Genomic DNA, 16,295 nt, shown 5'->3' with positions numbered 1-16,295 from the left:
CTGCAAAATAGAAAACAAGAACGTCATTTAAAGCAGTAAAGTTGATAAAGTAAATGAAGAAATTATTTTTTTATAACAAAAGTAGATATTATAAATATATAATATATTTACTTACCTGTTAAACCTGTAAATCTCTTCAATGTTACTAAAGAGATCTTGTAAATGTTCTACAAGAGGACAGGATGAGTCGTTTTTCCAAGGTTTTAGGTATCCCTGCAAATAAGAATAAAATACTGACATCTACCGTCAACTGAGCAGACAACTATTAAGTAACTAAATTAATATACTTAATTGTTGATTGCGTTCGTAAAATTTAAAACTAATCGTGTATAATATGCCTTACATTTACAAAAAATTGTCATTGTTATTGTTCATGAGAGAAAAATATCAAAAACAGACCGACATCCTAGTCCGGACCTGAGCTACAGCCAATCCAATTCACGCTATTTACCACCATTTCCGTTTCGTCGTTTTCATTTTCCTGCATGTTATTAAAACAATGTTTTCTTTTGCCAATATCAATATGTAATATTTTAATGATATAACTCAGAATAAAGACATAATAGGTCTTTGAGTTTCCCCTAGTTACTATCAATTCCTTTTGACTGTTGAGGTTTTTGAGTTCATAGTAATTCTAATATTAATGACCGCTTGGTCCGCCAAGTTGAACCGAAGAAAATTAGTACTGTCGCAGCTGATCAAGCAAAGCAAAGTAAAGCAAAGGTGAAACCGGCGCATTGGTTCGGTCGTATGTAAGAGAAGAATAAATTGACATGAGGAATAACAAAACAAACTAGAAAATCCGTTAATGAATTCGACAGGAAGTTTATGTACGTGTAGGTAACACGTGTGCAGGGTTATGACTTTACAACTGCGTTTGGTGCAGAATCCAAAACAAACTTGTCGGGTAAAGACCTTTTCTTCGACCAGTTCGTTTCCTCCAATAGTTGGTGATAATTGAAAATGAAAACCAAACTGTTTCCGTACCAATGCTAGGTACATGATAGAGTAATGTTCGAAAAAATAAATATTTTTAAGAACCAACATGTATAGGCCTTACGACTGTTTTTGTACATTTCGATATTTTATCTGATTTCCTAGATGAAGTTTGTCTTTTACAAGATACGTTTATATGAACTCTTGTATAATAAAAACCGAATACCTTTTACTTTTTTAAGAATTGGACGACAAGAATACATGTACCAGAAGTAACAATTTTTGGTAACAATGTAAGACTAAGATGAAGACCAAATTTGCTCATCATTATTTGAAAGATCTTAAAGGAATCTAGAAGACTGTAAAACCTTGACGATGTTGTAGAACACTTTAAATCGCTCAAATCCTAACGCTGAAACAGGCCGCTAAACATCCGAAGTACTTTTTGGTAACGAGGTTACCAACTTCAATCAATAAAGAGACTATAAACTAAAAAACATTTGGATGTTTTATTCCCACCAGCTACTAATGTTGGTGGGCGGACAGTTCCTTTGGACTACACCTTCAAGTCAGAAGGCCATCTTCAGCCTACTTTTAAGAATCATTGGAATATGTGGAGGGTGCTGGGTGAGAAGGATGAGATGAACTAATTGAAGACAGAAGAGAGTGAAATGATTCCCTGTGGAACATGGCTGCCCAAGCGTTTGACCAGGAAACCATAGAAAATCTTGGATCACGGAAGATGCACTAGGAATCGAACCGATGCCCTCCTGAGTTCTTAAGCAATGGTCTAAACCTTTAGGTCACGCCTCTCAGTTCTAAAAACTAAAAGCAAGTTGAACATATTCATAAATCCCCGACTTATCCAGAATAGGAATTTTATGAGTAGTATTACTAAGAAGAGTTTGAAGAGAGTTCAAGTTTGAACTGTATCAAATTCGAAAACCAAGTTTATGAATAGTACCCTCAAGTAAATTAAGGCTTTTATTGCATGGTAATAAACTTGGTTTTGGTAATTCCTTTTTGAAAAGATAAAGATTTTGAAATGAGAGTCCTAAATTTTATCGTATTGACTATTTTATCAATAATATTACAACTGTGGCCATCAAGTCTACGAATAATTCCCTAGAGTCTTCGAGTAAACCTTCACTCGTATGGCATAGTAATAAACTTAGTTCTGGTGGTTTCTTTTTAAAAAGTTAAAGATTTTGAAATGAGATTCTTATTTTATCTTATTGACTAATTATCAATAATATCACAATTGTAGCTATTACCTTTGGCAATATTTTTAGTTGTAGAAAGTTCCTTATGACTTCTTTCTTAATTTATTGGAAAACTGAGGCAATTAAACAGATGAGCGTTTAAAAATCTTTCCAACACTTAAAGGTACTTAGGTTTAACATTAAATAATGCCACTACAAAATAAGTCTCAATATCATAATTAACAAAATCTACATAAATCCTTTTAAGCCTTTAGTTAAATTACCAGCTGGGCGATATGATACCTTGAAAGTGCATTAAATTAATGTAACCAATGACCCCCAACGAAGTCTTACGTAAAGGTGTGGGTGAGATGTAGGTCAATATACTTACTTACCATAACGATAAAAGCATAGTAGGCAGTTTTTGCTTATTTTGTTTATTTCATAAGCACATAGTAGGAACTACATAATTATGCAATAAAATTGGAATGAATATTATATTCCATACCATAATATTCCATTTGATGGTTAATCTACAGGTATATTTTTTACGTTTCCGTTATGTTTTTTGTTTCGATATCTTCCATATAGGTTGTTAAAGGTGTATGTTTGGAGCGCGGCGCTGTACAGGTGCGAAACATGGACAGTGAACGCGGCGGAAAAGAAGAGGTTAGAAGCGTTCGAAATGTGGTGTTGCAGGAGAATGATGAGGATTCTGTGGATAGAGAAGATTAGAAAAGAAGAGGTGTTAGAAAGAATAGGAGAATAGAGGACTCAAGGAAGCCAATAAGAAATAGGCGAGATAGGTTGATAGGACACCTTCTCAGGCATGAAGGTCTAGTCAGAGAAATATTAGAGGCAGACACAGGAGTTAGGCGGAGTAGAGATAGACCTAGATTAGATTACTGTTCGCTAATAGTTAAGGATGTGGGCTGTTCTGGTTTTGGGGAAATGCGAATATTAGCTGAGGATAGGAAAGAGTGGAGGTGCGTGTCCAATCAGTCTCAGCACTGACGACCTTATGATGACGATCTTCCATATTATCAATATTCTTAATGATGCCTTCGTGATTTGGACAAAACGTGACGTTTGTGGGGGAAATTGATAAGCACAACGTGCGTGAACAAATATGTTAATTTCTTGACAATGTTATAGGTACGAAATAGTACATTTTCGGAAGTAAAAATGTTTTATTCAAACAGGAACTTAATGAAGTGAATGAATGAAGGAATATGCTAGTGGAAATTAATAAGAAATCGGAAGAGACACCTCCTGCCACAAGAGACATACATACATATTAAAGATAGGAGGTCAAAAATTAGTATAGTTAGAATGATCTAGTTTTAAAACTATTAATCGAACCAAATAATCAACATAATAATTGCAACTTCATAGATAAAATCTATTGACACAACTTTTTCCGAGCACCCTGTACACTATTGAATAAAAATCCTGATAACTTCAGATAAGAAGTAATAAATTATTCAAGAGCAGTTATAGTAATAGATAAAAATAGTTTTAAACTGCTATTAAAACGATTTATATAAGCGCCTCAACAATTCCACTATAATTATAATAAATTGACATAACAAACAATATTTGTAATGTCCTTTTCCGTGGAGGAGACTATAAGATTCAAGAACAAACGCGCTTTTATTTTCTGTTTACAGCAGTTACGTTGTCAACCGTTTCCTATAAACCACCATAAAACATTAATGGACTGAACTTACATGTACGTACAAACACGTATGGTGTTCGGTTTACACAAACGACGCTGTGTTTTAATAGCGACACACTGTCGGAAGGCTATTTTTAAACACTTTTTTACTGCATAGTTTAATAATTGTACCGGATAACCATTATGCGCCAATGAACCTCGACTACTACATCACTAGCTATATCTTGTCTTTTCTTGACGCTGCATGTGAATTGCTAAACTTATTCAAATGAGCGATTTTCGAAAAATAACTAATAAATGCGTTAATATGAAGCAAATGTTATGGAAAATTCAACATGGCAGACAGCAGCCATTACTAGAACATAACAGTGCGTCTTAAAAAAGCAATTCATGCTTTGATTGGGAAACAATTGACGTTCTTAATGAAAAATTCAACATGGCAGACGGCAGCCATTACTAGACCATAACCGTGCGTCTTAATAAAGCAATTCATGCTTTGATTGTGAAAGAATTGACGTTGTTAATGAAAAATTCAACATGGCAGACGGCAGCCATCACTAAACTATAACCGTGCGTCTTAATAAAACAATTCATGCTTTGATTGTGAAACAATTGACGTTGTTAATGAAAAATTCAACATGGCAGACGGCAGCCATCACTAGACCTTAACCGTGCGTCTTAATAAAGCCATTCATGCTTTGATTGTGAAACAATTGACATTGTTAATGAAAAATTCAACATGGCAGACGGCTGCCATCACTAGACCGTAACCGTGCTTGTGAAACAATTGAAGTTTTTGAGTAATTCAATATGGAGAACGGCAGCCATCATTAAAGTCACAAGGAAAAACATCATCAGGAGTAGCTGTGTACTGTTTATTGACAAAGCAAAGCAAATTTTACAATTCTACAACATTAGAAAAATTCATTAAATTTTCATAAACCATATTCCTATGAATCACATACTAATGTCAAGTTTTAATTTCTGAATCTAATGATTGCCGAGTATATTTTAACAATCGCCAAGGACAAGCACATTTTGTTGTCGATGAAGCGTTTAATACTTCTGAGAATTAATGACGAATTTCCGATGGAACCTCGTACAAATTAACATATGCATGCACACATTACACTGTGGTGTTTGCGTGGGTAGAGGATTCACCAACCACAACATTTGCGTTCGGTTTCATCATTTCATTAATAAAAAACTATGGCATCGCTGAATGCCGAGGGGCAGTCTAATGAGTCACCGGCAAACTGTGTTCATTCAGAATTCATTCACTAGTGCCATGGTCAGAAGCAGTTTTATTATACACGCTCTCTTTTTTCTACGCTCTTACTCGACTAGTTAATTGACCATAAAGACTATTGCCCCTAGAAAATTTATTAGCTTTCGATTTTTCATTCCTCGATTGAATTAAATTTGTTGTAATCTTGAATGTTATTAACGGAGATGCGATATATTAACAACTGTTTAATTTAAAATACAAATCATCATCATAAGGTCGTCAGTCCTAAGACTGATTGGATACGCACCTCTACTCTTTCCTATATCGACTGTCTTCCTTCGCATACATGTCGTAGTCATGGAAAATTCGTAAATATTCCCGAAACTTCTGGAAGATTCTTTAACGCATGAGTATTTCTGCAAACGTGCTACCATATTGATTCGCTACCTCTGGCATACGGTTGTATTTATAAAGTTACTTACTAAATATTATACTCTATAGAGTATTGTTCCATATAAAAACTGTGACTTCGACTTTTCTCTATATGAACCCTGCATGAACTTTACAGCAAGCAATACAACAATTGCATAAAATAACAACAATAAAAGCAAGCATTTATTTTAAAAACTTATTTTACTATCGATTGCGAGGTCGATTACCACAAATTTTTCCAAGTATCTACAAAAGCTTTCCGAAATCACTAAAACTATTACGTTACACTAAACAAAATTTAATTATGTCAGTATTAGGAAAAATAAAGTAGTCATCTCAACCATATAAATGGCAAAGGAAAATTATTTTATTGCTCCTAAACAAATGCCATGACGTCTTTGCTCTGTTTTGATCAATTAATAGGTAATAAACTGTATCATTAGGTGATGAGGAAAATTACGCAAATCGTTGTACGTAAACTTAAATATTTCGTTCGTTTCCAGTACCTATTGATGTGAATCCAATGATTCATATTTTGATTCATACAGTGTTGAAGAAAGCAAATCTAAATCAATTAAATTTTCAAATACATGACAGGATATAGGTATAATAATTATAATTATCCTTAGTCATACAAAAACAAGCAAAAATTTCTTTCACCATTTTCTTGCAATCAAAGCAATAAAAATGCAGTTTTCTAGTGACCATAGAAGAAATTCTAAATTACCTTTTAAAAATTAGTAAAAATTAACTTCAAATCCTTACGTTCACGACACGTTGTCTATGGCCAAAATAATTTTCAGTAATAATCATGTTTTCAATTCCAAAATCAATTTTTCTTAAATGCTTATCAACATGTAATCTTTGGTAATTTAATGGACCGAACGGCTATGAATAGGGGAAATAATTGACAATGATATGCTTAATCATGAGCGTACCTCATAGTTTGGGTCATCATATATTGCATTAATTGAGGCTTCGGAGTATCCAGCTTTAAGCAGTTACAGTTAAGACATTAGTGAGTTGCAAGTGTAGTAACGTTATTAATTTACTAACGCCAGTGCCTATTTCATATTATGTAAGACAATGATGAAGTATAGAAGACTAAGTAAGTCTTTATTTATGTAAACGTGATAGATAAAGCAAATTAGTAAAAAGAACAGTATTTATGTTTATAAGTTCTTGGTTTGATGAGCACATAGTTCTTGCAAAGTACTTCAATATTTCTGGATGAAGAAGTAACATTTCAATGAAAATTTTCCGTTATTTCCCAACTTTTTTCTATTTTCCTGAAAACTGCCACCCTGATAAAATCAATTTGCAGTTTTCCAACAGTATATTCGTTAACGGTTTCACATAAACTAACTAACTGTTAATATCCGCTTTTCGAAAACGTGAAAATTCCTTCAGGCTCATGACAAACATGAAAAACTGTTTTCCGCACACACTTCCTCCTGGTTGTTTGAACTACGTCGTGTCGTCTAGCAATTTAGCTCATTACAATTCAGCCTGCCGATAATGGATAATGATAGGTAACAGGCCGGCTACATAATGACTACCTTGACTCCACCAGATTAAATTTCTGTAGATCGCGAACTTTATAATCATGCCCAGAAGTTGTAAAATGCGGAAATTGTGTTGGCGATTCGTACCAGATTCTCCGCCCATTGTATTTATCCATAAGATCCATGGTTAGATTTTCAGATAGATACCGCACCGATAATTGAAAACTAATTCTAGTAATTTACACCAAAATTGCGATGGATAAAGCGGAAAATAAAACCAAAAGCAATTCCTAAACATCCTGGATATCAAAAGTAGGCCTATGATATAATTCAATCTTTGACGTGCTGATGAGATCTAACAAGACGCGCGTGTCGCAGTTTCGATAGAATATACTGACCACCATGGACTTTTTTGTTAGATTTGGTTGCTTGCCTGTCACGTAGGGTGAGCAATTAGATATCCATCATCGTAAGTGCACGTTGCTGAATATATTGAATTCCAATCTACCCGAAAAATATAATTTACTACTTTTTCCTCCATGACTAACCGAATGATGGACAAACATACAAATCACTGAACACTACAACATTATTATACATACGCCAAGATTTATTTATCAAACTTTGTTGAGGAATCTAATGACTTCATGTTATTATATCAGGAAATGCATTCGAGAAACAAAGAAACAACTGATGTTTCTGGCTTCCTCGAAGATAACACGGTCGCATTGAACAACATCCTGTACAAATTCGTCGAAAGTCACAAGCAAGACACTTACCTCAATGACTTGGCCGAGATCGTCTACGTAAACCTTCTCGGTGTCCATAACCTCCTGAAGTACACAGAGCTCGGGACTCATAGTGGGCTGCTCCGCTATGCCGCTGTCGGCTGAACCTAGAAAACAATGAGATCGCCTTTTAGCTACAGTTATTCTATCGGAAGAAGACGATGAAGAATAAGGATAACGGCTCCGGAGAACATTATGCCGCGAAATGGAGGTGCTCAACGAAGAACGCGGACGCCCCAGGTGCTTTTTTACATTTTTATTATCAAGCGCAATATGGCATACCTGAGATGTGTATATAAATTATATCACGGGCGTAGCTATAGAGGCTAGAGGTATCCCCGCAACTAGAGAACGCCTGGACCAATTTCGATATATATTTTTTTTTTAATATTCCTTGAAGTCGGAGGAAGGTTCTTATGAAGAGAAAAATTGAAAAAAATTGCCCAGAAAAACGTAAAAACCAAATCCAAACTGTTCCTGGCTTCTTGTTATAAATCAAATTTACATGAAACTTGATATTTATGCTCATTGGCATAAAATCAAACACCTATTTAGCACATTAAAGAATTCTATCTCTAAAAGGGAATGAAACGGGGTTGTAACGTTTATATGCTATATATTTACCTGAAAGTTGGTTTTAATGCTCTTTCATATAAAATTAATGATACACCTATTTCAACACGAAACAATTCAACCTCTTAAGGAAGCTGAAAGGGATTTGCAAAGATTACATGGAACATTTTTGTTTTTGGTCAGATTTACTTCAAAATTGGTTAAAAATTGAACCTCTGTGGGGGGTGGGGGTAACAAGGAGTTGCAATGTTTGACAAGTGACAATACACTCTTGAAATCCGCAAAATTCATACTAAGTTGTAATCTTTGTATAGAAAACATCTCGACTTCTTATTTCGTAGTAAAGATTTAAGGAATAGTCCCCTTGGCATTGGATCAAATTAAAGAAAATGGGAGGCTATCATAGCTTAATGGCCTGACTACGCCACTGACGTATGCTTGTGCCTGTATGTATGTACATATAAATTATGCATAAATCATGACTTGTTACGTAATAATAAATGTTGTGTCGCTGTAAGCTGTAATCTATGGACTCAGATTAAGATCGTGACTTATATCTTGGACGAGCTTTCATGGAATTACAAAAATTTAATGCCTCTTTGTTTCATGTTTCTCTGGTGTTTAGTGCCAATTTACAAAACGGTCTCATATGTAGGCAGCACACCGTACGTGAGAAAGCATCAAAGCGTATAGTGGGTTGCCTGCATCGCGACCAGTGTAATCTAGGCAACCCACTATATACCTCTTGATGTTTTTTCACGTATAGAGGGCTGCCTACACGTGACAATACTAACAATCTGCTACATTTAATAACATTTTTTATCTTACAATAATTGCATTAACGGTAATACAGCATGTACCTAACAGTACCGTAATACACATAGAACAATTTCACCTTGTACGTTTCCAGAACACAAAAATATTAGCGGCATTACTATAGCTAAGCCTATAACTATTTATTTAATTTGTATGTATAATGTACCGCTGGTTTCGTATGAATGAGTCAAAACGGCCATTGCGCAAGCAAGACATGTTTCACATCGGTTCCGACAAAACCACTTCCGCCTTTTCATCCGAAGGTACAAATAACACTTCAGGATACGAATTCGAATTTACCGACTGCAAGGTGGTCTTCTTTTGTCGATGATATAAGGGAAACATATTAATGGTGCGATTTTTATCAAAAATTACTGTAATGTAAAATTGTTTTTCGACAAAGAAATGACTAAAGGAGGTGTTCAATATTCTCTCTAAGGTAGAGCCTCCCAGGACTGCATAAAATCGATAAGGACCGACGTCCCAAATATATTGAGATTTCGGCAACACGTAGGTACATTGGACAAACGGACAGATTCTTTAATCAAAGAATTCAGGAGCAGAATGTTTATATACGTATACCAATACGGAAAAGTAAATAATATTTTTCACTAGATTTCCTACGTGATAATAGACAAAATACCTTTCAAAAATCATGGAATTTCAAAGGTGCGTTGATATTAAAGGTAATTACGCGTTTACTAATAATATTGTAGTCATGTATTTGATAAAAACATAAACCTGTTTATTGAAGTTATGATATGATCATTAATTATTGTACTTTTTGTTCTCTAATTACAATTAGTTTATTTCTAGTTAACTTTTTTATTATATTTTCCAATGTAAATGGCGTTTAGCGATTAATTATTGTGAATGATGTATAAAGTCAGGGACACTATAAGTAAAAGGACTGAAAAAAATAATACAACAGTAACGTTACGTTGGATACTGAATGTTACATCTGGAAATATTTGTTTAATTTTCTTTGTATCGATAGATTGATTAGTTGTGCGTTCTATCTTTAAAATCTTTAGTTTAGGTACAGAATCTAAGACAAAAATTTAGGTTATTTAATGTACGTGGTTATTTCTCGAAAAAGCTCTTCAACGAAAGCTCCTTTTTTGATTAGTCCTTTTTATTAATTTCAAAGGTAAATGTTTCTTATTTTACCAAATAATCGTATTCAGCATATATTTATTATAAATACTGCGATTTAGATCGGAACATTGAATATGAAATCATGAATTAAAAAAGACAAGTCGTCTATAAAAAAGCTTTCTTTTATTCCCCTGTTTTTAAACGCCACTTTTATTCGAATTCGATACATTAATTCTATTGTATGTAGATTGTTAACTTGTTTACATTCCACTGTTTTACTTCATCTGCCAATCTATCGCATTAAAATGTTCCCTTTGGCAATTTACGATTCCTAATAAAGGAATGTGCATATTTAGAATCTTCTAATGTAAATACGACTATTATAATGTATTTATTTCAGCGTAGCCTGATTTATTCTGTAGACGTGCAGAGCCAAGGATAACGTTTCTTTGTGTATCTAATAATTGTATGCATTTTCCCACAATTCCATTTTAGGATCTAAAATATTCTCAATCAATACGGCGATGTAATCTTGTCAATATTAAAGTTACAATCGCAAACTACAATAAATGCTTCTCTCAAAGAATATTTCGTAATCTGATTTGAATAAACCATTTAAGGATATTTAATTTATGTGAAAAACAACCTTATCTAGCTGGATGTCAAAGGATTTTACTGTTTTATAACAGTTTACAGGCTGCCCAATCTTGGATTTATTTTGTTAACTAAGTCTTTGCCCAATATGGGCTGCCCAATCTTCAACTAATATTGTTTATCAAGTCTCTGCCCAATATGAGTTGCCCAAACATGGGCTCATATTCTTCATCAAGTCTTTACCCAATATTGGCTGTCCAGTTGTGGACTAAGCTTGGGTCGATTCATAACAGTGTACAGGTCAGTGTGAACTATATTTGACGTAATATTGGGTGTCCAATCTTGGATTTATATTGTTAACCAAGTCTTGGTATAATATGGGCTGCCCAATCTAGAGCTAATATTTTTCATCAAGTCTTTACCCAATATTGATTATCCAGTTGTGGACCAAGCTTGGGTCGATTCATAACAAACAATGAACAGGTCAGTGTGAACTATATTTGACATAATATTGGCTGCCTAATCTTGGATTTAATTTGTTAACCAAGTCTTGGCACAATATGGGCTGCCCAATCTTGAGCTAATATTGTTTATCAAGTCTTTACCCAATTTGAGCTGCCCAATTCTGGGCTAATATTCTTCATCAAGTATTTACCCAAGATTGGCTGCCCAGTTGTGGATCAAGCTTGATAATCGGGCTTGGGTCGAAATTATATACATTACATAAGCATTTGCTAAGAGGCTTAGTCCAATATTGGTTGCCAATATCGGATTAGGATTGAACAATCTTGGACCAACCTTGGTCCTGTCGTGAATTCCTAATGGTTTTCGTAAAATTAAGAGCCTACTTACAGGGGAAACGTCAACAAAAAAATAACAATTGTGTAATACAAAAGCTGGTTTAAATTAAAATAAAACTGCAGTGTCAGTGTGTCACATTTATGTTTTACATCATGATTAAATTTACTCAAAGTCTCACTTTTCACAGTAAAATATCCGATAAGAGAATTGTCACGTACCCGACCTAATTTAATGGTTATTTGTTTTGCCTTGAGTCTACTTTTAAACAAGCAAAAATTATATCAGTTTTGACGCTTCTTTGAAGCATTCACTCAGCAATTGACACAAAAATTATTTTTAAAACAACCCAAGTAGTTTTCCACTTTGTTCAGAGTGATTAAAAAACAAAATACTATCGAAAACATCATGTGCGAAATACAGTTCCGTTCTAATTAGAAATAAAAATAGATGAAGATAATTGGAAAAACAAATAAAAAAATATGGAAACTGAAACTTGTCTACTACCACAATTCGATATTACACATTTCGATCGTTATTTTTAGTACCCCAATAAAAATTATCGATATGTCATCGTTAGTTAAATGCTAGTAGTTTTTGAGTTAGAATTTCGGTTGCAGATGTTAGATCTTATCTGATTTGAGATAGTTTTATAGAAAGATGTCATCATCATAAGGTCGTCAGTCCTNTGAATAGTACCCTCAAGTAAATTAAGGCTTTTATTGCATGGTAATAAACTTGGTTTTGGTAATTCCTTTTTGAAAAGATAAAGATTTTGAAATGAGAGTCCTAAATTTTATCGTATTGACTATTTTATCAATAATATTACAACTGTGGCCATCAAGTCTACGAATAATTCCCTAGAGTCTTCGAGTAAACCTTCACTCGTATGGCATAGTAATAAACTTAGTTCTGGTGGTTTCTTTTTAAAAAGTTAAAGATTTTGAAATGAGATTCTTATTTTATCTTATTGACTAATTATCAATAATATCACAATTGTAGCTATTACCTTTGGCAATATTTTTAGTTGTAGAAAGTTCCTTATGACTTCTTTCTTAATTTATTGGAAAACTGAGGCAATTAAACAGATGAGCGTTTAAAAATCTTTCCAACACTTAAAGGTACTTAGGTTTAACATTAAATAATGCCACTACAAAATAAGTCTCAATATCATAATTAACAAAATCTACATAAATCCTTTTAAGCCTTTAGTTAAATTACCAGCTGGGCGATATGATACCTTGAAAGTGCATTAAATTAATGTAACCAATGACCCCCAACGAAGTCTTACGTAAAGGTGTGGGTGAGATGTAGGTCAATATACTTACTTACCATAACGATAAAAGCATAGTAGGCAGTTTTTGCTTATTTTGTTTATTTCATAAGCACATAGTAGGAACTACATAATTATGCAATAAAATTGGAATGAATATTATATTCCATACCATAATATTCCATTTGATGGTTAATCTACAGGTATATTTTTTACGTTTCCGTTATGTTTTTTGTTTCGATATCTTCCATATAGGTTGTTAAAGGTGTATGTTTGGAGCGCGGCGCTGTACAGGTGCGAAACATGGACAGTGAACGCGGCGGAAAAGAAGAGGTTAGAAGCGTTCGAAATGTGGTGTTGCAGGAGAATGATGAGGATTCTGTGGATAGAGAAGATTAGAAAAGAAGAGGTGTTAGAAAGAATAGGAGAATAGAGGACTCAAGGAAGCCAATAAGAAATAGGCGAGATAGGTTGATAGGACACCTTCTCAGGCATGAAGGTCTAGTCAGAGAAATATTAGAGGCAGACACAGGAGTTAGGCGGAGTAGAGATAGACCTAGATTAGATTACTGTTCGCTAATAGTTAAGGATGTGGGCTGTTCTGGTTTTGGGGAAATGCGAATATTAGCTGAGGATAGGAAAGAGTGGAGGTGCGTGTCCAATCAGTCTCAGCACTGACGACCTTATGATGACGATCTTCCATATTATCAATATTCTTAATGATGCCTTCGTGATTTGGACAAAACGTGACGTTTGTGGGGGAAATTGATAAGCACAACGTGCGTGAACAAATATGTTAATTTCTTGACAATGTTATAGGTACGAAATAGTACATTTTCGGAAGTAAAAATGTTTTATTCAAACAGGAACTTAATGAAGTGAATGAATGAAGGAATATGCTAGTGGAAATTAATAAGAAATCGGAAGAGACACCTCCTGCCACAAGAGACATACATACATATTAAAGATAGGAGGTCAAAAATTAGTATAGTTAGAATGATCTAGTTTTAAAACTATTAATCGAACCAAATAATCAACATAATAATTGCAACTTCATAGATAAAATCTATTGACACAACTTTTTCCGAGCACCCTGTACACTATTGAATAAAAATCCTGATAACTTCAGATAAGAAGTAATAAATTATTCAAGAGCAGTTATAGTAATAGATAAAAATAGTTTTAAACTGCTATTAAAACGATTTATATAAGCGCCTCAACAATTCCACTATAATTATAATAAATTGACATAACAAACAATATTTGTAATGTCCTTTTCCGTGGAGGAGACTATAAGATTCAAGAACAAACGCGCTTTTATTTTCTGTTTACAGCAGTTACGTTGTCAACCGTTTCCTATAAACCACCATAAAACATTAATGGACTGAACTTACATGTACGTACAAACACGTATGGTGTTCGGTTTACACAAACGACGCTGTGTTTTAATAGCGACACACTGTCGGAAGGCTATTTTTAAACACTTTTTTACTGCATAGTTTAATAATTGTACCGGATAACCATTATGCGCCAATGAACCTCGACTACTACATCACTAGCTATATCTTGTCTTTTCTTGACGCTGCATGTGAATTGCTAAACTTATTCAAATGAGCGATTTTCGAAAAATAACTAATAAATGCGTTAATATGAAGCAAATGTTATGGAAAATTCAACATGGCAGACAGCAGCCATTACTAGAACATAACAGTGCGTCTTAAAAAAGCAATTCATGCTTTGATTGGGAAACAATTGACGTTCTTAATGAAAAATTCAACATGGCAGACGGCAGCCATTACTAGACCATAACCGTGCGTCTTAATAAAGCAATTCATGCTTTGATTGTGAAAGAATTGACGTTGTTAATGAAAAATTCAACATGGCAGACGGCAGCCATCACTAAACTATAACCGTGCGTCTTAATAAAACAATTCATGCTTTGATTGTGAAACAATTGACGTTGTTAATGAAAAATTCAACATGGCAGACGGCAGCCATCACTAGACTTTAACCGTGCGTCTTAATAAAGCCATTCATGCTTTGATTGTGAAACAATTGACATTGTTAATGAAAAATTCAACATGGCAGACGGCTGCCATCACTAGACCGTAACCGTGCTTGTGAAACAATTGAAGTTTTTGAGTAATTCAATATGGAGAACGGCAGCCATCATTAAAGTCACAAGGAAAAACATCATCAGGAGTAGCTGTGTACTGTTTATTGACAAAGCAAAGCAAATTTTACAATTCTACAACATTAGAAAAATTCATTAAATTTTCATAAACCATATTCCTATGAATCACATACTAATGTCAAGTTTTAATTTCTGAATCTAATGATTGCCGAGTATATTTTAACAATCGCCAAGGACAAGCACATTTTGTTGTCGATGAAGCGTTTAATACTTCTGAGAATTAATGACGAATTTCCGATGGAACCTCGTACAAATTAACATATGCATGCACACATTACACTGTGGTGTTTGCGTGGGTAGAGGATTCACCAACCACAACATTTGCGTTCGGTTTCATCATTTCATTAATAAAAAACTATGGCATCGCTGAATGCCGAGGGGCAGTCTAATGAGTCACCGGCAAACTGTGTTCATTCAGAATTCATTCACTAGTGCCATGGTCAGAAGCAGTTTTATTATACACGCTCTCTTTTTTCTACGCTCTTACTCGACTAGTTAATTGACCATAAAGACTATTGCCCCTAGAAAATTTATTAGCTTTCGATTTTTCATTCCTCGATTGAATTAAATTTGTTGTAATCTTGAATGTTATTAACGGAGATGCGATATATTAACAACTGTTTAATTTAAAATACAAATCATCATCATAAGGTCGTCAGTCCTAAGACTGATTGGATACGCACCTCTACTCTTTCCTATATCGACTGTCTTCCTTCGCATACATGTCGTAGTCATGGAAAATTCGTAAATATTCCCGAAACTTCTGGAAGATTCTTTAACGCATGAGTATTTCTGCAAACGTGCTACCATATTGATTCGCTACCTCTGGCATACGGTTGTATTTATAAAGTTACTTACTAAATATTATACTCTATAGAGTATTGTTCCATATAAAAACTGTGACTTCGACTTTTCTCTATATGAACCCTGCATGAACTTTACAGCAAGCAATACAACAATTGCATAAAATAACAACAATAAAAGCAAGCATTTATTTTAAAAACTTATTTTACTATCGATTGCGAGGTCGATTACCACAAATTTTTCCAAGTATCTACAAAAGCTTTCCGAAATCACTAAAACTATTACGTTACACTAAACAAAATTTAATTATGTCAGTATTAGGAAAAATAAAGTAGTCATCTCAACCATATAAATGGCAAAGGAAAATTATTTTATT

General features: G+C 34.0%; 1 protein-coding gene across 1 annotated transcript in view; it reads right to left on the bottom strand.

Annotated features, from left to right (window-relative positions):
- Nucleotides 1–16,295, bottom strand: part of LOC108742103 — a 65,138-nt gene that overhangs the window by 10,791 nt on the left and 38,052 nt on the right. The window contains exons 5-6 of the mRNA XM_018477137.2: nt 7,761–7,876; nt 116–213 (exon numbers count right to left, since the gene is read on the bottom strand). Coding sequence (XP_018332639.1) covers nt 116–213; nt 7,761–7,876 — 214 coding nt within the window. The remainder of the gene's footprint in view (nt 1–115; nt 214–7,760; nt 7,877–16,295) is intronic.

This window comes from Agrilus planipennis, unplaced genomic scaffold, assembly GCF_000699045.2.
Source record: "Agrilus planipennis isolate EAB-ADULT unplaced genomic scaffold, Apla_2.0 scaffold304, whole genome shotgun sequence".
Taxonomy (NCBI): Eukaryota; Metazoa; Arthropoda; class Insecta; order Coleoptera; family Buprestidae; genus Agrilus; species Agrilus planipennis.
Note: the sequence above shows the minus strand (reverse complement) of the source record. Positions and strands in the feature narration are given on the sequence as shown.